Consider the following 21143-nt stretch of genomic DNA (forward strand, 5'->3'; position numbering starts at 1 on the left):
CTGGCCCTGGGGTGCCTCTCATTCCTGGCCCTGGGGTGCCTCTCATTCCTAGCCCCTGGGGTGCCTCTCATTCCTGGCCCTGGGGTGCCTCTCATTCCTGGCCCTGGTGTGCCTCTCATTCCTGGCCCTGGGGTGCCTCTCATTCCTGGCCCTGGGGTGCCTCTCATTCCTGGCCCTGGGTGCCTCTCATTCCTAGCCCTGAATGCCTCTCATTCCTGCCCCTAGGGTACCTCTCATTCCTGGCCCTGGTGTGCCTCTCATTCCTAGTCCTGGGGTGCCTCTCATTCCTAGCCCTGGGTGCCTCTCATTCCTAGCCCTGATTGCCTCTCATTCCTGCCCCTGGGGTGCCTCTCATTCCTGGCAACTGGGGTGCCTCTCATTCCTAGCCCTGGGGTGCCTCTCATTCCTGGCCCTGGTGTGCCTCTCATTCCTGGCCCTGGGGTGCCTCTCATTCCTGGCCCTGGGGTGCCTCTCATTCATGGCTCTGGTGTGCCTCTCATTCCTGGCCCTGGGGTGCCTCTCATTCCTAGCCCTGGGGTGCCTCTCATTCCTACCCACTGGGTGCTATGGCACCCAAAGTAGACTCTTACATCTCAGTGTTGCCTGAGGTCAAGTGTGGCTGGTTGACCATTAAACTTGTGGGGTAGTTGACCGGGGAGGACACGCAGGTTAATGTATGGAGGATACCCCCCAAGGGCAGGAGTGAGGCAAGAGGCAGAGGGGGGCAGGGGGGGGGGGACACACACACGTCGTATACAACACCATTTGTGGTGTCAACTTGACCGCTTCTCCTGCCTCCTCCTGGCTGCCAGTTCGCCTCCGTAAATGGCTTGAGATTTCAAATAAATTTATTAAAGTATGCAGTTTGACGTGTACTCAATCCGTCCCTGACCACTATGTATCACACATGCACGCACGCGCACGCGCGCACCCACACACACGCACACATATACGCACACACACACGCACGCGGACACACACACGCACACACACAACTGTCACCAGTTGATTGACAGTTGAGAGGCGGGACCAAAGAGCCAAAGCTCAACCCCCGCAAGCACAATTAGGTGAGTACACACACACACACACACACACACACACACACACACACACACACACACACACACACACACACACACACACACACACACACACACACACACACACACACATTCTTAAGTTTAGTCTTATCAAGGATAAGACTAAACTGGAAAAGGTTCAAAGGTTTGCCACCAGACTAGTACCCGAGCTGAGGGGTATGAGCTACGAGGAGAGACTACGGGAATTAAACCTCACTTCGCTGGAAGACAGAAGAGTTAGGGGGGACATGATCACCACATTCAAGATTCTGAAGGGGATTGATAGGGTAGATAAAGACAGTCTATTTAACACCAGGGGAACACGCACAAGGGGACACAGGTGGAAACTGAGTGCCCAAATGAGCCACAGAGATATTAGAAAGAACTTTTTTAGTGTCAGAGTGGTTGACAAATGGAATGCATTAGGGGGTGATGTGGTGGAGGCTGACTCCATACACAGTTTCAAGTGTAGATATGATAGAGCCCGATAGGCTCAGGAATCTGTACACCTGTTGATTGACGGTTGAGAGGCGGGACCAAAGAGCCAGAGCTCAACCCCCGCAAACACAACTAGGTGAGAACTAGGTGAGTACACACACACACACACACAGTTGAACATGTGTGATATGATAACGAACCTCCTAGAGTTTTATGATAAGGTAACGAAAATAAGGCAAGACAGAGAAGGCTGAGCAGATTGCATATTTCTGGACTGCCAAAAAGTCTTTGATACAGTACCACACAGGAGGTTACTATACAAACTTGAGAGGCAGGCGGGAGTAGACGGAGAGGCACTACCATGGGTAACAAGCGGAGTGCCTCAAGGATCACTCCTGGCTCCCATACTATTCATCATTTATGTAAATGACTTGACTGCAGGAATTGAGTCTTTTATGTCAAAGTTTGCAGATGATGCAAAACTATTGAGGAGGATTGAGACAGATGAGGATTGTAAGATTCTCCAGGATGACTTGAACAGGTTGCAGAGATGGTCCGAGAAATGGCTGCTATAGAGTTCAACACCAGCAAGTGTAAGGTGATGGAAATGGGGACAGGAGCCAGGAGACTGAAAGGCCAAGATACGATGAAGGGAAACTACCTCCCTATAACGTCTAGATAAAAAGACCTGAGAGTGGACATAACACCAAACCTAAGTTGACCAGACCACACACTAGAAGGTGAAGGGACGACGACCTTTCGGTCCGTCCTGGACCATTCTCAAGTCGATTGTAGACTTGAGTCCCCAATCGACTTGATTGACATTGAGTCCACATACTTTAGCCACGTTATTGTGACTCATCGCCTGCATACCAAACCTAACTCCAGAGGCTCATATAAACAGAATAACGTCAGCCGCATACTCTACTCTGGCAAAAGTCAGAACATCCTTCAGAAACTTGAATAAGGAGGCTTTTAGATCACTGTATACCGCCTATGTGAGGCCAGTCTTAGAGTATGCCGCCCCGTCTTGGAGCCCCCATCTTAAAAAACACATAAGGAAGCTCGAAAAGATGCAGAAGTTTGCAACGAGACTCGTCCCAGAGCTGCGAGGGATGAGGTACGAAGACAGACTGAAGGAACCAAACCTGACATTAGAAAGGAGGAGTAGGGAGAGGGAGGGAAATGATACAGACGTATAAAATACTTAAAGGAATCCATATAAAATATTCCCTCTCTTGTTCTTCATTACTGTTTCCATTTTTTCCTAATCGTTACATGGAGTCCATATATATTCGACAAAACTAAGTTAGAAAAAGTTCAGAGGTATGTCACCAGACTAGTCCCCGAGCTGAGGGGTATGAGCTACTAGGAAACTGCTGGAATTAAACCTCAAGACACTACAAGACTGAAGAGTTAGGTGGGAGACATGATTACCTCCTATAAAATTATCAGATGAATTGACAGGGTAAAGACAAACTGTGACGATGTCAACGCCATATGTTGAGCGCACCTAACCCCATTTTCTTTCCCCCGGTGGAAGGCTGTGGTCTTAGACCTGTGTTGCTTCCTTCTTACTATACAATTATTGTCCTCAGAAGTGATATGGGGGGAGGGGGTAGTTCGGACGACAAGGAGACAGTCCTCCCAGAGTGAGCAGTACGGACAGTCCTGAACCCCAGACTTGTTTCCGTGGGAACAAGTAGGGACTAGTCGGTGGTGGCGGGGTGGAAGTGATTGGGCCGACGCAGCCCCGGGATGGCCCAGTTATGTTACTAGATGGAATTAGCATCCGTCTGTCCTCTAAGTTAAGGCTTGGTAAAGGTGAAGCCTTTAGAACCCGTTAGCGTGTTGCTGGAGAGTCGAAGTGGTGGTTGAACACTGTGATGATACTGTGAACGAGTCGCCCGTGAACTGCTGAGAAAGGTGGTGGAGGCTGACTCCGTACACAGATTCAAGTGTAGATATGATAGAGCCCAGTAGGCTCAGGAACCTGTACACCAGTTGATTGACAGTTGAGAGGCGGGACCAAAGAGGCAGAGCTCAACCCCCGCAAACACAACTAGTTGAGTACAACTAAGTGAGTACACACACACACAAAGAGTCAGAAGAGAGAGGGGCAGCGATATAAAGACAGAAGATAAATAGATAGAGAGATGGAGATAGATGGATATAGATTGATAGATAGATACAAGAATGCATGGATGGATACACGGATAGATAAATAGACAGATAGCCCCGGGCACCGTCGGGTACTCCCCTAGTGTACACACACACACACACACACACACACACACACACACACACACACACACACACACACATATGTGTATATCACGAAAATAAACACGTGATTAAGAATGTGACAATGTCAGACCACGGAGGAAAATGAAACAGGAATTTCCTTAAGTACTTTCGTATATTAAATACATCTTCAGAAGGAATTCAGAAGGATTCCTTCTGAAGATGTATTTAATATACGAAAGTACTTAAGGAAATTCCTGTTTCATTTTCCTTCGTAGTCTGACATTGTCACACACACACACACACATATATATATATATATATATATATATATATATATATATATATATATATATATATATATATATATATATATATATATATATATGACGACAAAGTTTAAACGAAAATCAATTTTAGGCACGTAACGAGGCCTTATTTACATGCTGGAGGAGGGAGTGTGGTGGTGCCTACAGACTACAGGACAACCCTCAGGCCGGCGGCTGGTCAGACGCTGATGGCACCGTCGGTTATGAATGACTAAATATAAATACCAGAACCAGTGAGATAACCAGCTGATGCTTCTCTCCCGGAGCTGCTGATGCTGGTGATGCTGCTCCGTCCTGAAGATCAGGTTTGGTAATTGTCACTACTTCTTCATCTGGGTTCATTCAAGAGGACTCCTCGCCTCTCTTGGTGGTCAGGGGCAGCCTGTGTGTACTCGTCTACTTGTGCTTGTGGGGGTTGAGCTTCGGCTCTTTGGTCCCGCCTCTCAACTGTCAATCAACTGGTGTACAGATTCCCGAGCCTATTGGGCTCTTTCATATCTACATTTGAAACTGTGTATGGAGTCAGCCTCCACCACATCACTGCCTAATGCATTTCATTTGTTAACTAATCTGACACTAAACAAAAGTTCTTTCTAATGTCTCTATGGCTCATTTGGATACTTAATTTCCACCTGTGTCCCCTTGTGAGTGTGCCCCTTGTGTTAAATAAATTGTCTTTATCTACCCTATCAATTCCTCTTAGAATATTGTATGTGGTGATCATGTCTCCCCTACCTCTTTTTTTCTTCCAGCGACGTGAGGTTTAGTTCCTGTAGTCTCTCCTTCTAGCTCATACCCTTCAGTTCAAGTACTAGTCTGGTGGCATACCTTTAAACCTTCTCCAATTCTGTTTTGTGCTTAACTAGATACGGACTCCACACTGGCGTTGCATACTCCAGGACTGGTCTGACATATGTGGTATACAAGGTTCTGAATGATTCCTTACACAAGTTTCTAAGGGCAGTTCTTATGTCGGTCAATCTGGCATATGCCGCTGATGTTATCCTCTTGATGCGGGCTTCAGGGGACAGGTCTGGCGTGATATCATCCCCCAGGTTTTTCACCATGATTCGTGAAGGATTTCATCTCCCAAATGGTACCTTGCATCTAGTCTACTGCTCCCTACACCTACCTTCATTACTTTACATTTGCTTGAGTTAAATTCTAACAGCCATTTGTCGGACAATTCCTTCAGTTTGTCTAGGTCATCTTGTAGCCTTCAGCTGTCCTCTTCTGTCTTACCCTCTCATAATTTTGTCATCATTAGCAAACATTGACAGGAGTCTATACCTTCTGGAAGATCATTCACGTATATAAAAAACAGGATAGGTCCGAGTACAGAGCCCTGTGGGTCTCTGCTAGTGACATCACGCCATCCTGAGACCTCATTCTTCACAGTAACTCTCTGCTTCCTATTACTGCTTCCTATTAGTACTTGCTAAGGTACTGGAGCACCCTACCAGTTACTAATGTCTGTTTCTCCAACTTTTCGTATGCGTCAATAGGCTTTCTGTAGGTACCTTCATTCTTAACTTATGCATCAGCCTCTTTTGGGGTACTGTGTTAAGCCTTTCTGATAGTCCAAGAAAATGCAGTCCACCCACCCTTCTCTTTCTTGCTTAATCTTTGTCACCTGATCGTAGAATTCTATTATTCTGAGGCAAGATTTACCATCCATGAGCCCATGTTGGTGGGTTGTCACGAAGTCCCTTCTATACAGATGTGCTACAAGGTTTTCCTCACGATCTTCTCCATCACCTTGTATGATATACAAGTTAGGGAAACCGGCCTGTAGTTCAGTGCCTCTTGCTTGTCACCCTTCTTGTATATTGGGACTATATTAGCTGTCTTCCATGTTTCTGGTAGGTCTCCCGTCTCCAGTGACCTGTTATACACCATAGAGTGGCAAGCAAAGTGCTTCTGCACACTCTTTTAGTATCCATGGAGAGATCACGTATAGATCCAACAGATATCTCCTAACTTCATCTTTGGTAATTTCGAACCCTTCTAAAGTTTCCTGGTTTGTTGCCACCTCTCTTAGTTCATGGACCTTTCCTTGTTCTATTGTGAAGACCTCCAGCAACTTCTTGTTGAGTTCTTCACACACACCTCCCTGTCATTCTCTGTGTACCTCTCCTCACCCGTTCTTAGTTTCATCATCTGTTCATTCAATGTTGATTTCCTCCTGATGAGACTGTGGAGCAGTTTTGGCTCGGTCTTGCCTTTATTTGCTTAATCAATTTCATACTGTCTCTCTCTCTGCTTCTCTTCTCACACTGAGGTATTCACTCCTGGCCTCTCCCTCTCCCCCTGGCTGTGTGTGTACTCACCTAGTTGTACTCAGTTGTTCTCACCTAATTGTATTCACCTAGTTGCGCTTGCGAGGGTTGATGCACATCTCCTGTGCCAGGTAGGTCAACTACGGGTTCACCATAGCCCGTGCTACTTGGAACTTTTTGTTCCCAGTAACCGAATCTAATACAACAACAACATTGCAGGGGTTGGGCTTTGGCTCTTTGGTCCCGCCTCTCAACCGTCAATCAACAGGTGTACAGGTTCCTGAGCCTACTGGGTTCTATCATATCTACACTTGAAACTGTGTATGGAGTCAGCCTCCACCACATCACTGCCTAATGCATTCCACCTGTTAACTACTCTGACACTGAAAAAGTTCCTTCTAATGTCCCTGTGGCTCATGTGGGTACTCAGTTTCCACCTGTGTCCCCTTGTTCGTGTCCCACCCGTGTTGAATAGTTTATCCTTGTTTACCCGGTCGATGTGTGTGTGTGTGTGTGTGTGCGCGCGCGTGCGGGTCCTGAGAACTCATCATCTACCATACTGAAGGACTAACACCACGTGTCTTGAGAACAGATCATTCCCCCCCCCCCTCCCTTGTATACAGGACTAATATTATAAGTCCTAAGAACAAAGGCAGTGAACTCACTCCTTCAGTAATATCCAATTAAAATTGAAATGCTTGTTCAGTGATGGCAGGAGAGAGATAACTCGAGGCTGCACAACAGGTTAAGACATCAGAGTAAGAGAGAGTCACCACTGACCACACACACACACACACCTCACCTCCTCTAATGACAAGGGTTGTGTAGGCACCTTCCCTCACCTGCTCTCTCACACACACACACACACACACACACACACACACACACACACACACACACACACACACACACGCGCACACACACACACACACACACACACACACACACACACACACACACACACAGTTGAGTTGGCGGGACCAAATAGCTAAAACTCAACCCCCGCAAGCACAAATAGGTGTGAGTACACACACACACACACACACACACACACACACACACACACACACACACACACACACACACACCTTTAAATACTAGTAAAATATATAAATGTTAAATGCTTTTAACATGAAAACTTGTAAGTCATTTAATAATGGCAATTTTTTTCTTTGAGATGTTGTGTAAAGATGCTAGCCTTGGCTCCCTGCTGGGTCTGGAGCCTCCAGGATGGTCGTAAGTTATGAGAAAACTTACCTTAATAACTTTATTTTCTCACCTTTCTTTTATAAATATTATGTTAATGATCTCTTTGTAACTTTAAAATTGAACTGAACACATTTCTCTGTTTTTTAGATTACCTGATCAACAAGCCATCATCAAACTCATTCCACACATTAACATTTTTCCAGTGTTGATATCCATAACTAATTGTAATATTCTGTGATAACTAAAACTATATTTTTTAAAAATTCCGGTTTATGGGACTACATATATCAATTTCTCTTCTGTCATGCCTAATGGGTTTATATGAAATTTGATGTGTATATTATTCTATGAATTCCAAACTGAACATGTGCTCAAGAGAGGAGAGGTGCTCTAGAGAGGAGACGTGCTCAAGAGAGGAGGGGACGTGCTCAAGAGAGGAGGAGACGTGCTCAAGAGAGGAGGAGGAGACATGGTCAAGAGAGGAGGAGACGTGCTCAAGAGAGGAGACGTGCTCAAGAGAGGAGGAGGAGACGTGCTCAAGAGAGGAGGAGGAGACGTGCTCAAGAGAGAAGACGTGCTCTAGAGAGGAGGGGACGTGCTCAAGAGAGGAGAAGGCGTGCTCAAGATTGGAGTAGACGTGCTCAAGAGAGGAGGAGGAGACGTGCTCAAGAGAGGAGAAGACGTGCTCAAGAGAGGAGGAGACGTGCTCATGTAAGCGTGTGCAAGGGACCCCCCAAGACAGTCAGCCGCCGGCCCCACACCCCGACACGGCCGCCTCCTACACCATCACGCGCCAAAACGCTTCCATTAAACTCGATTTAAAAAAATGTTTTAACGTAGAGAGAAGCGACACGAAATTGTGGATTGCAATTTATACGACGTGGTTGAAGGGGGTTGACACGGAGCTGATATTGTGGTAATGGTTCGAGAAGCTTAACTATCCAAGTGTGTGGTAGTTAGACATAGTGGTCTGTGGCCTATCCTGGTCTGGGTGGTGCAGTTATGGACTCCTGTTTTATCGGTCCCAGTTCAAATGGTCGATTATTGAACTAAATGTGATATATAAGGAACAGCCACAATGAAAAATTAAAAATTGCTGAACGCGTTTTCGGTTCAGGCTTTAATCAGAGCAGAATATTATATATATATTATATATATATATATATATATATATATATATATATATATATATATATATATATATATATATATATATATATATATATATATATAATCTTTGGACAACACCCACCAGTGGGACTCGAACCCAGAAAGCACAACTACCTTCCAGTAGCAGGCATAACTAGTATGCTTTAACCCACTACACCATCAGACCTTACAAAAGAAGTAGATAGTTCGAGATATATATCTCAAACATCTCCACTTCCCGAAGGCACCAGATGAGTGAGGGGTCAGTCTGCATTTTCCATCAAGCCACTGTCAATGTGAGAGAACTCGTGTCCAGCTTATAAGCCTCACATTGACAGTGGCTTGATGGAAAATGCAGACTGACCCCTCACTCATCTGGTGCCTTCGGGAAGTGGAGATGTTTGAGATATATATCTCGAACTATCTACTTCTTTTGTAAGGTCTGATGGTGTAGTGCTACTGGAAGGTAGTTGTGCTTTCTGGGTTCGAGTCCCACTGGTGGGAGTTGTCCAAAGATTATTTAATCTTCACTTGTGGTTTATGCAAGTATAGGCTTATATATATATATATATATATATATATATATATATATATATATATATATATATATATATATATATATATATATATATATATATATATATATTGACTCCTTCTGAAGATGTATTAATATACGAAAGTACTTAAGGAAATTCCTGTTTCAATTTTCCTCCGTGGTCTGACACTCACATTTTTAATCACTTGTTTATTTTTCGTGATTTACACACACACACACACACACACACACACACACACACACACACACACACACACACACACACACACACACACACACACACACACACACACATATATATATATATATATATATATATATATATATATATATATATATATATTAAATCTGTAGGAACCTCGAGGAGAAATCTCACATGCACACTGAGTGCTCCCAAGCACACACCTTAGACCACTTAACCATGACATGCCAGAAAGCATTGAAGCTTAGGATTCCACCGAACCCTCTAAGGATCCTGAGGCTTTCACTGAAGCCAAGTGAGGGTTTCACTCACTGGCCGCGTGCACTCTTGACTCCAGGAGTTCTACGGCCCAAACGTTTCTTCCAGTGCTCAAGAAAATCGCATTAACCTGATTTTTTTACTACTGATTTCACCTAATGGCTCTGTCCACCTAGCAATGAGTAGGTACTCAGGAGTTAGTCAGACCTCCATAAAAGCCAAACGTGTATGAATACACTCTGGCTTCCTGTCCCGACACAATGAATTAATATCTACTATTAATATCAATTTCCTAACGTATATATGTGTGATTTTATCTTTCTACTTATACCTGAGTGTTGTTGACGACTCTTAACTTCGCCGAGACTTGGGGACCTTTGCTCCCTCTACAGTTCATGATCTAGTTGTTCTCTCCCTCTTGTTCCCCTTCTGTTCTCTGTCATAGTGTGTTCTTGTGTGTGACGAAGGTAGTTCTTCATGAACACATGTTCACTCCACTCACCTGGGGGGGAGCCAGGACCCCAGACATTCACCTGGGGGGGGGGGGCAGGACCCCCATCCACTCACCAGGGGGCAGGACCCCATCCACTCACCAGGGGGCAGGACCCCAGACACTCACCAGGGGGCAGGACCCCAGACACTCACCAGGGGGCAGGACCCCAGACACTCACCAGGGGGCAGGACCCCAGACACTCACCAGGGGGAAGGACCCCCAGACACTCACCAGGGGGCAGGACCCCAGACACTCACCAGGGGGAAGGACCCCCAGACACTCACCAGGGGGAAGGACCCCCAGACACTCGCCTGGGGGCAGGACCCCCAGACACTCACCAGGGGGCAGGACCCCCATCCACTCACCAGGGGGCAGGACCCCAGACACTCACCAGGGGGCAGGACCCCAGACACTCACCAGGAGGGCAGGACCCCATCCACTCACCAGGGGGCAGGACCCCATCCACTCACCAGGGGGCAGGACCCCATCCACTCACCTGGGGGAGGACGCCAGAGACAGGAGCGAGCTGGGGGGGTCCTCTACACATCTCCAGTTCCTCGTAGATGTGGTCGCGGGAGTCCACGACAGCCACGCTGTTCCGCTGTCGCCCCCTGCAGGATGTGAGCGGCCCCAGGGGCGCCCCGGCGTGGACCGACCCCGCTGACCCCATCCCCACACACGCTGGCCTGACCCCACAAGCACCACCGTCAGTAACACGATATCAGCATGAGTTAACAGCATACATATATCAGCATGAGTAACAGCATACATATATGTATCCTGTTATGAGTTATGAGTTAACAGGATAAATATATGTATCCTGTTATGAGTTATGAGTTAACAGGATACATATATGAGCATGAGTTAACAGGATACATATATCAGCATGAGTTAACAGGATACATATATGATCATGAGTCAACAGGATACATATATCAGCATGAGTTAACAGGATACATATATGAACATGAGTAACAGGATAATTCATATACTAGAATGACTAACAGCAAATGAATTACTAAGATGGAACTAGTACACAACCTCTAACTACCACTGGGGGTTATAACTACCACTGGGGGTTATAACTACCACTGTGAATTATAACTACCACTGGGGGTTATAACAACCACTGGGGGTTATAACTACCACTGGGGGTTATAACTACCACTGTGAATTATAACTACCACTGGGGGTTATAACAACCACTGGGGGTTATAACTACCACTGGGGGTTATAACTACCACTGTGAATTATAACTACCACTGGGGGTTATAACAACCACTGGGGGTTATAACTACCACTGGGGGTTATAACTACCACTGTGAATTATAACTACCACTGGGGGTTATAAACACTTGGAGTTTAATTATTCAACACCAGGAGGTATTATGCTAGACTTATAGGTTAGCTATAAGACTAATTGTGGCCTTAATGACCCTGGCAGCTAACTGGTCCTAAGCCCTTGACCACTGTTCTCCACTACGGGCTCACCATAGCCCGTGCTACTTGGATCTATTAGTTCCAGGTAGCGAATCTTTAACAACAACAACAACTTGACTACTCTGGAGCTGCTACTCCTCTTTTTTGTGGTAAATTTAAGAGTCAAACGATATTTGGCTTTATGAAATGCAACCCGTTCTCGCAAATTCGTAAAGTCAATATTGACTTATTAACTACGTGCATAGGTGATATACTTAACATAATAGATACCCTTAAAAAGATTCATAGAAAACACCGACCTTACCTAACCTTGTTAGTAGGTTAAGATAAGCATCTTATTGCTTCGTAATTACAATTATTACTTAACCTATACCTATTATAGGTTAGGTAATAATTGTAATTACGAAACAATAAGATGCTTATCTTAAGATACTAACAAGGTTAGGTAAGGTCGGTGTTTTCTATGAATTTTTTTAAGGGTATCTATTATGTTAAGTATGTCACCTATGCACATATTTAATAAGTCAATATTGACTTATTAAATTTGCGAGAACGGGTTGATGAAATGATACTTCAGAGTTACAAAGGCTTACGACACGAATTTACCTGATTGAGAATTTATCTTTCGGTTTGTTGGTCTGTTTGTTTGTCCGTGTCTTTATCTTGAGGTTATCTTGAGATGATTTCGGGGCTTTTAGTGTCCCCGCGGCCCGGTCCTCGACCAGGCCGCCTCCACCCCCAGGAAGCAGCCCGTGACAGCTGACTAACAATCAGGTACTTATTTTACTGCTAGGTAACAGGGGCATAGGGTGAAAGAAACTCTGCCCATTGTTTCTCGCTGGCGCCTGGGATCGAACCCGGGATCAGAGGATCACAAGTCCAGTGTGCTGTCCGCATATATATCTGAGTGTCTGTCTCACTCACTCACTCACTCACACACACACACACACACACACACACACACACACACACACACACACACACACACACACACACACACACATACACACACACACACACACACACACATACAGGGGCCTCGCGGCTGAGTGGACAGCGCTCGGGAGTCGTAGTCCTAAGGGAACGGGTTCTATTCCCGGCCGAGGGAGAAACAAATGGGGCAGTTTCTTTCACCCTGATGAGCCTGTTCACCTAACAGTAAAAAGGTACCAGGGAGTTAGACACCTGCTGCGGGCTTCTTCCTAAGGATGTGTGTGTGTGTGTGTACTCACCTATATGTACTCACCTATATGTGCTTGCAGGATCGAGCATTGACTCTTGGATCCCGCCTTTCTAGCTATCGGTTGTTTACAGCAATGACTCCTGTCCCATTTCCCTATCATACCTAGTTTTAAAAGTATGAATAGTATTTGCTTCCACAACCTGTTCCCCAAGTGCATTCCATTTTTCTACTACTCTCACGCTAAAAGAAAACTTCCTAACATCTATGTGACTCATCTGAGTTTCCAGTTTCCACCCATGTCCCCTCGTTCTGTTATTATTACGTGTGAACATTTCATCTATTTCCACTTTGTCAATTCCCCTGAGTATTTTATATGTCCCTATCATATCTCCTCTCTCCCTTCTTTTCTCTAGTGTCGTAAGGTTCAGTTCCTTCAGCCGCTCTTCATATCCCATCCCTCGTAGCTCTGGGACAAGCCTCGTCGCAAACCTCTGAACCTTCTCCAGTTTCTTTATGTGTTTCTTCAGGTGGGGGCTCCATGATGGCGCGGCATACTCTAAGACGGGTCTCACGTAGGCAGTGTAAAGCGCCCTAAAAGCTTCCTCATTTAGGTTTCTGAATGAAGTTCTAATTTTCGCCAGTGTAGAGTACGCTGCTGTCGTTATCCTATTTATATGTGCCTCAGGAGTTAGATTAGGTGTCACATCCACTCCCAGGTCTCTTTCTCGAATCGTTACAGGTAGGCTGTTTGTGTGTGTGTGAGTGCGTGTTTGTACTGACCTAGTTGTGTTTGCGGGGGTTGAGCTCTGGCTCTTTGGTCCCGCCTCTCAACCGTCAATCAACGGGTGTACAGGTTCCTGAGCCTATTGGGCTCTATCATATCTACACCTGAAACTGTGTATGGAGTCAACCTCCACCACATCACTGCCTAATGCATTCCATTTGTTAACTACTCTGATACTAAAAAAGTTCTTTCTAATATCTCTGTGGCTCATTTGGGCTCTCAGTTTCCACCTGTGTCCCCTTATGCGTGTGCCCCTTGTGTTAAATAGCCTGTCTTTATCTACCCTATCAATTCCTTTGAGAATCTTGAATGTGGTGATCATGTCCCCCCTAACTGTTCTGTCTTCCAACGACATGAGGTTTAATTCCAGTAGTCTCTCCACGTAGCTCATACCTCTCAGCTCGGGTACTAGTCTGGTGGCAAACCATTGAACCTTTTCCAGTTTAGTCTTATCCTTCATTAGATGTGGACTCCATGCTGGGGCTGCATACTCCAGGATTGGTCTGATATATGTTGTATACAAAGTTCTGAATGATTCCTTACACAAGTTTCTGAGTGCCGTTCTTATGTTGGCCAGCCTGGCATATGCCGCTGATGTTATCCTCTTGATATGGGCTGCAGGGGGATAGGTCTGGCGTGATATCAAGCGCCCTACCAGTTACTCCTGCCTGTTTCTCCAGCTTATGCATCAGCCTTTTATGGGGTACTGTGTCAAAGGCATTCCGACATTCCAAAAAAATGCATTCCGCCCATCCTTCTCTTTCTTGCTTAATCTTTGTCACCTGATCGTAGAATTCTATTAAGCTTGTAGGGCAAGATTTACCCTCCCTGAACCCATGTTGATGGGTTGTCACGAAGTCCCTTCTCTCCAGATGTGTTACCAGGTTTTTTTTCACGATCTTCTCCATCACCTTGCATGGTATACAAGTCAAGGACACTGGCCTGTAGTTCAGTGCCTCTTGTCTGTCACCCTTTTTGCATATTGGGACCACATTAGCCGTCTTCCATATTTCTGGTAGGTCTCCCGTCTCCAGTGACCTACTATACACTATGGAGAGTGGCAAGCAAAGTGACTCTGCACACTCTTTCAATACCCATGGCGAGATCCTGTCTGGACCAACAGTCTTTCTAAAATCCAGATCCAACAGGTGTCTCTTGACCTCATCTCTTGTAATTTCGAACCCTTCCAAGGCCGCCTGGTTTACTTCCCCCTCTCCTAGCACAGTGACCTCACCTTGTTCTATAGTGAAGACCTCCTGGAACCTCTTGTTGAGTTCTTCACTCACCTCTTTGTCATTCTCTGTGTACCTATCCTCACCCGTTCTAAGTTTCATTACCTGTTATTTCACTCTTGTTTTCCTCCTGTGTGTGTGTGTGTGTGTGTGTGTGTGTGTGTGTGTGTGTGTGTGTGTGTGTGTGTGTGTGTGTGTGTGTGTGTGTGTGTGTGTGTGTATGTTTATGTGTGTTTGAGAGAAATATATGTAGAAGACATAAGAGGAAAAATAGATTAGTTAGAAAGGCGGGGCCCCAAGAGCCAACAGCTCAATTCAGGAGACACAAACAGTAACCAAGACAGGTGAGGGACTTCTCTCACCTCCTAGGTAGGGGTCGTAGAGGCTGTGGGCGGTGGCAGTGTGAGGTAGGAGTAGTGAGCCTCACAGACGACGGAGTCAGTCTGGAGGGCAGGGCGGGGCGCGCTATGGGCGTCGTCCTCTGGGAGGAGGTGGGCGTGGTCCTCTGCGAGAGCGTGGGCGTGGTTCTCTGCGAGGGCGTTACCGTAGGCGTAGATCTCTGAGGTGTGGGCGTAGTTCTAATTGTAGGAGTGGCTATTGGGGTGGTTCTAGTAGTTGAGGCTAGTATGAGACTGGTTCTGGAGTTGGGTGTGGGCGTGGTTCTGACTGTGGGCGTGGTCAGCGAGGTGGTTCTGGTGGTGGGCGTGCAGCGGTGGGCGGAGGTGTGTGGGCGGGCGAGGGGCGGCACAGGGATCACCAACACTATAGGAGAGAGAATAGTCAGTCATAACACTTTGCAACATTACCTCCCCCCCCTCCTCCCTCCTCCCTCAACACTTTGCAACATAATCGAGTATGCCCATAGATGATATGGTTTATGTAATAATCTAAGATGAGGTCTGATACAAGACCTTTTGTACCCTCTGTAATGCTTTTTGCGCTACCGCTCACAGGATGGGTATGGGGTGCACAATAAACTAGCCGCCTCCGCCGGCAACAATCAAAATCAATCGTTTCTCCATCTTCTGACATGTGGATTGTTGATTTGATTGTTGCCGCGGGAGGGGGCTAGTTTATTGTGCACCCCATACCCATCCTGTGAGCGGTAGCGCAAAAAGCTTTACAGAGGTCACAAAAGGTCTTTATCAGACCTCATCTTAGATTATTACATAAACCATTCCATCTATTCTTCACATCTTATAGTTACAATGTCAGCTAGTTACAGAGAAAGTGCTATTTCAAGAGCTATATATTTACAGTAAATTGTTATACATGGTAGGTCTTATCGCTAATACATAATAGTTTGATCAATGGGGATATTACAGAGTCATAGGGGAGCTGGTTGATACCTGGTTGATGGGGTTATGGGAGTTCTTCTACTCCCCAAGCCCGGCCCGAGGCCAGGCTTGACTTGTGAGAGTTTGGTCCACCAGGCTGTTGCTTGGAGCGGCCCGCAGGCCCACATACCCACCACAGCCCGGCTGATCCGGAACTTCTCTTAGAAAACTATTTAGTTTACTCTTCAAGATGTCCACGGTTGTTCCGGCAATATTTCTTATGCTCGCTGGGAGGGTGTTGAACAACCGCGGACCTCTGATGTTTATACAGTGTTCTCTGATTGTGCCTATGGCACCTCTGCTCTTCACTGGTTCTATTCTGTATTTTCTTCCATATCGTTCACTCCAGTACGTTGTTATTTTACTGTGTAGATTTGGGACCTGTCCCTCCAGTATTTTCCATGTGTATAATATTTGATATCTCTCTCGTCTCCTTTCTAGTGAGTACATTTGGAGGGCTTTGAGACGATCCCAATAATTTAGGTGCTTATCGTGTCTATGCGTGCCGTATATGTTCTCTGTATTCCCTCTATTTCAGCAATCTCTCCTGCTCTGAAGGGGGAAGTGAGTACTGAGCAGTACTCAAGACGGGACAAAACAAGTGACTTGAAGAGTACAACCATTGTGATGGGATCCCTGGATTTGAAAGTTCTCGTAACCCATCCGATCATTTTTCTGGCTGACGCGATATTTGCTTGGTTATGCTCCCTAAACGTTAGGTCGTCGGACATCATTATTCCCAAATCCTTGACATGCTGTTTTCCTACTATGGGCAGATTCGATTGTGTTTTGTACCCTGTATTATGTTTCAGATCCTCATTTTTGCCGTACCTGAGTACCTGGAATTTATCACTGTTAAACATCATGTTATTTTCTTCTGCCCAATCGAAAACTTTGTTAATATCTGCTTATAACTTTTAATGTCTTCAGCAGAGGTAATTTTCATGCTGATTTTTGTGTCAGCTGCGAAGGATGACACGAAGCTGTGACGTGTATTTTTGTCTATATCTGATATGAGAACAAGGAACAGCAGCGGTGCAAGGACTGTACCTTGAGGTACAGAGCTTTTAACTGCGCTCGGACTCGATTTTATTTGATTGACTGTTACTCTTTGTGTTCTGTTCGACAGGAAATTGAGTATCCAGCGTCCTACTTTACCAGTTATTCCCATTGACCTCATTTTGTGTGCTATCACCCCATGGTCACATTTGTCAAACACCTTTGCAAAGCCTGTGTATACCACATCTGCAGTTTGCTTTTCTTCCAGAGGTTCTGTGATTTTGTCATAGTGGTTGAGTAACTGTGACAGACAGGATCTTCCCGCTCTAAATCCATGTTGTCCTGGGTTGTGGATCCAACGTTCTAATGTCTGGCAGCGTCCCATATGCCGCTGATGTTACCCCGCCTGTGTGTGTGTATGCCTCCGGTGTAACTGTGGGACTCATATCCACTCCCAAATCTCTCAAATTCATGTAGTGGCCTTCGAGGACCCCTGACCTCCCTCTCACAAGTGTTAAGTGTCCATGTTTAACACTTAACACCATCAAAACACCTTAAATGTTAATATAATTTCAAGATTGAATAGTATTAGCAATGCATAACATAGTGAGCTGAGTGGAGCCTTACCGCGGGTGCTGGACGGGATGTGTAGGGGTTTAGGACGCTGCTGGTGCTGGTGTAGCTGGACCTCGCGGGCGTGGAGCCTCTCGCGGGCGTGCTGCTGCTGCAGCTCCCTGGTGGGCGTGGGCGTGGAGGAGTTATCTGACTCTGAGGACCCGCGGGTCTCGTTCCCACTGTCTGATCTGGACGCCATGATCTAGCGTTGACGGGCCTGCCTGTAGGGGGGAAGGAGACAGGTGTTACTACAGCAGGAGACAGGTGTTATTACAGCAGGAGACAGGTGTTACTACAGCAGGAGACAGGTGTTACTACAGCAGGAGACAGGTGTCACTACAGCAGGAGACAGATGTCACTACAGCAGGAGACAGATGTCACTACAGCAGGAGACAGGTGTCACTACAGCAGGAGACAGGTGTTACTACAGCAGGAGACAGGTGTTACTACAGCAGGAGACAGGTGTCACTACAGCAGGAGACAGGTGTCACTACAGCAGGAGACAGGTGTCACTACAGCAGGAGACAGGTGTTACTACAGCAGGAGACAGATGTCACTACAGCAGGAAATAGGTGTTACTACAGCAGGAGACAGGTGTCACTACAGCAGGAGACAGATGTCACTACAGGAGGAGACAGATGTCACTACAGCAGGAGACAGATGTCACTACAGCAGGAGACAGGTGTCACTACAGCAGGAGACAGATGTCACTACAGGAGGAGACAGATGTCACTACAGCAGGAGACAGGTGTCACTACAGCAGGAGACAGGTGTCACTACAGGAGGAGACAGGTGTTACTACAGCAGGAGACAGGTGTCACTACAGCAGGAGACAGATGTCACTACAGCAGGAGACAGATGTCACTACAGCAGGAGACAGGTGTCACTACAGCAGGAGACAGGTGTCACTACAGCAGGAGACAGGTGTCACTACAGCAGGAGACAGGTGTTACTACAGGAGGAGACAGGTGTCACTACAGCAGGAGACAGGTGTCACTACCGCAGGAGACAGATGTCACTACAGCAGGAGACAGGTGTTACTACAGCAGGAGACAATGTCACTACAGCAGGAGACAGGTGTCACTACAGCAGGAGACAGATGTCACTACAGCAGGAGACAGGTGTTACTACAGCAGGAGACAGATGTCACTACAGCAGGAGACAGGTGTCACTACAGCAGGAGACAATGTCACTACAGCAGGAGACAGGTGTCACTACAGCAGGAGACAATGTCACTACAGCAGGAGACAGGTGTCACTACAGCAGGAGACAATGTCACTACAGCAGGAGACAGATGTCACTACAGGAGGAGACAGGTGTCACTACAGCAGGAGACAGGTGTCACTACAGGAGGAGACAGGTGTCACTACAGTAGGAGACAGGTGTCACTACAGCAGGAGACAGGTGTCACTACAGCAGGAGACAGGTGTCACTACAGGAGGAGACAGGTGTCACTACAGCAGGAGACAGGTGTCACTACAGCAGGAGACAGGTGTCACTACAGGAGGAGACAGGTGTCACTACAGGAGGAGACAGGTGTCACTACAGGAGGAGACAGGTGTCACTACAGCAGGAGACAGGTGTCACTACAGCAGGAGACAGGTGTCACTACAGCAGGAGACAGGTGTCACTACAGCAGGAGACAGGTGTCACTACAGCAGGAGACAGGTGTCACTACAGCAGGAGACAGGTGTCACTACAGCAGGAGACAGGTGTCACTACAGCAGGAGACAGGTGTCACTACAGCAGGAGACAGGTGTCACTACAGGAGGAGACAGGTGTCACTACAGCAGGAGACAGGTGTCACTACAGGAGGAGACAGGTGTCACTACAGCAGGAGACAGGTGTCACTACAGCAGATGTATAATAGTGCTAACCCTCCCTAGGATGATACACAGGAGCCTCCACAGGATCAAGAGTGACATATCACCTAAATAAGACTTAAGATATATCAGTCTCATCCTAAATTTGTGTTGATGAGACATATTCTTATAAACGATACAATAGAGAACAATTAGATATGAATACAATCATTTAGTGAGAGTTTACGGTTGATAGATTTTAAAGGTTTAGCGAGAGGGGAGTCTATCTGTACGAGGTGATTAGAGGCGTAACAACTGTGATGGGGTGTTATATAGAGGTCCAGTAGTTAACTGCTGTGGGTGCTGTGCCTGGTTCATAGCATGAACCCCGAAGAACTTAAACTGTTATTCACGCACACACACACGTGGGCGCGCGCGCGCGTGTGTGTACTCACCTATTTGTGCTTGCAGGATCCCGCCTTTCCAGCCATCGGTTTACAGCAATGACTCCTGTCCCATTTCCCTATTATACCTAATTTTAAAAGTATGAATAGAGTTTGCTTCCACAACCTGTTCCCCAAGTGCATTCCATTTTTCCACTACTCTCACGCTAAAAAAACTTCCTTCCTGTGTGTGTGTGTGTGTGTGTGTGTGTGTGTGTGTGTGTGTGTGTGTGTGTGTGTGTGTGTGTGTGTGTGTGTGTGAAAGGCTGTTAGAGAGAACTTTTTCAGTGTCAGAGTAGTTAACAGGGGAGAAACGATCACAACCTACAAAATCCCCAGAGGAATCGACCGGGTAAACAAGGATAAACTATTCAACACGGGTGGTACGCGAACAAGGGGACACAGGTGGAAACTGAGTACCCACATGAGCCACAGAGACGTTAGAAGGAACTTTTTCAGTGTCAGAGTAGTTAACAGATGGAATGCATTAGGCAGTGATGTGGTGGAGGCTGACTCCATACACAGTTTCAAGTGTAGATATGATAGAGCCCAGTAGGCTCAGGAACCTGTACACCAGTTGATTGACGGTTGAGAGGCGGGACCAAAGAGCCAAAACTCAACCACCCTCTGCAAGCACAACTAGGTGAGAACACACACACACACACATCTGGTTGATACCTGGTTGATACCTGGTTGATGGGGTTCTGGGAGTTCTTCTACTCCCCAAGCCCGGCCCGAGGCCAGGCTTGACTTGTGAGTTTGATCCACCAGGCTGTTGCTTGGAGCGGCCCGCAGGCCCACATACCCACCACAGCCCGGTTGGTCCGACACTCCTTGGAGGAAACAATCTAGTTTCCTCTTGAAGATGTCCACGGTTGTTCCGGCAATATTTCTTATGCTCGCTGGGAGGACGTTGAACAACCGCGGACCTCTGATGTTTATACAGTGTTCTCTGATTGTGCCTATGGCACCTCTGCTCTTCACTGGTTTATTCTGCATTTTCTTCCATATCGTTCACTCCAGTACGTTGTTATTTTACTGTGTAGATTTGGGACCTGTCCCTCCAGTATTT

The 21143-nt window shown here is 46.5% G+C and overlaps 1 protein-coding gene across 3 annotated transcripts in view; it reads right to left on the reverse strand.

Annotated features, from left to right (window-relative positions):
* The window catches only part of LOC123763141 (leucine zipper putative tumor suppressor 3), a 281718-nt gene that overhangs the window by 97252 nt on the left and 163323 nt on the right, over nucleotides 1–21143 (reverse strand). For all 3 annotated transcript variants that reach the window (XM_069303131.1, XM_045750095.2, XM_045750093.2), the window contains exons 2-4: nucleotides 17839–18047; nucleotides 15238–15637; nucleotides 10733–10922 (exon numbers count right to left, since the gene is read on the reverse strand). In XM_069303131.1, the coding sequence (XP_069159232.1) occupies nucleotides 10733–10922; nucleotides 15238–15637; nucleotides 17839–18025 (777 nt within the window). In that variant the 5' untranslated portion in view covers nucleotides 18026–18047. The remainder of the gene's footprint in view (nucleotides 1–10732; nucleotides 10923–15237; nucleotides 15638–17838; nucleotides 18048–21143) is intronic.

The sequence above is a fragment of the Procambarus clarkii genome, chromosome 49, assembly GCF_040958095.1.
Source record: "Procambarus clarkii isolate CNS0578487 chromosome 49, FALCON_Pclarkii_2.0, whole genome shotgun sequence".
Taxonomy (NCBI): domain Eukaryota; kingdom Metazoa; phylum Arthropoda; class Malacostraca; order Decapoda; family Cambaridae; genus Procambarus; species Procambarus clarkii.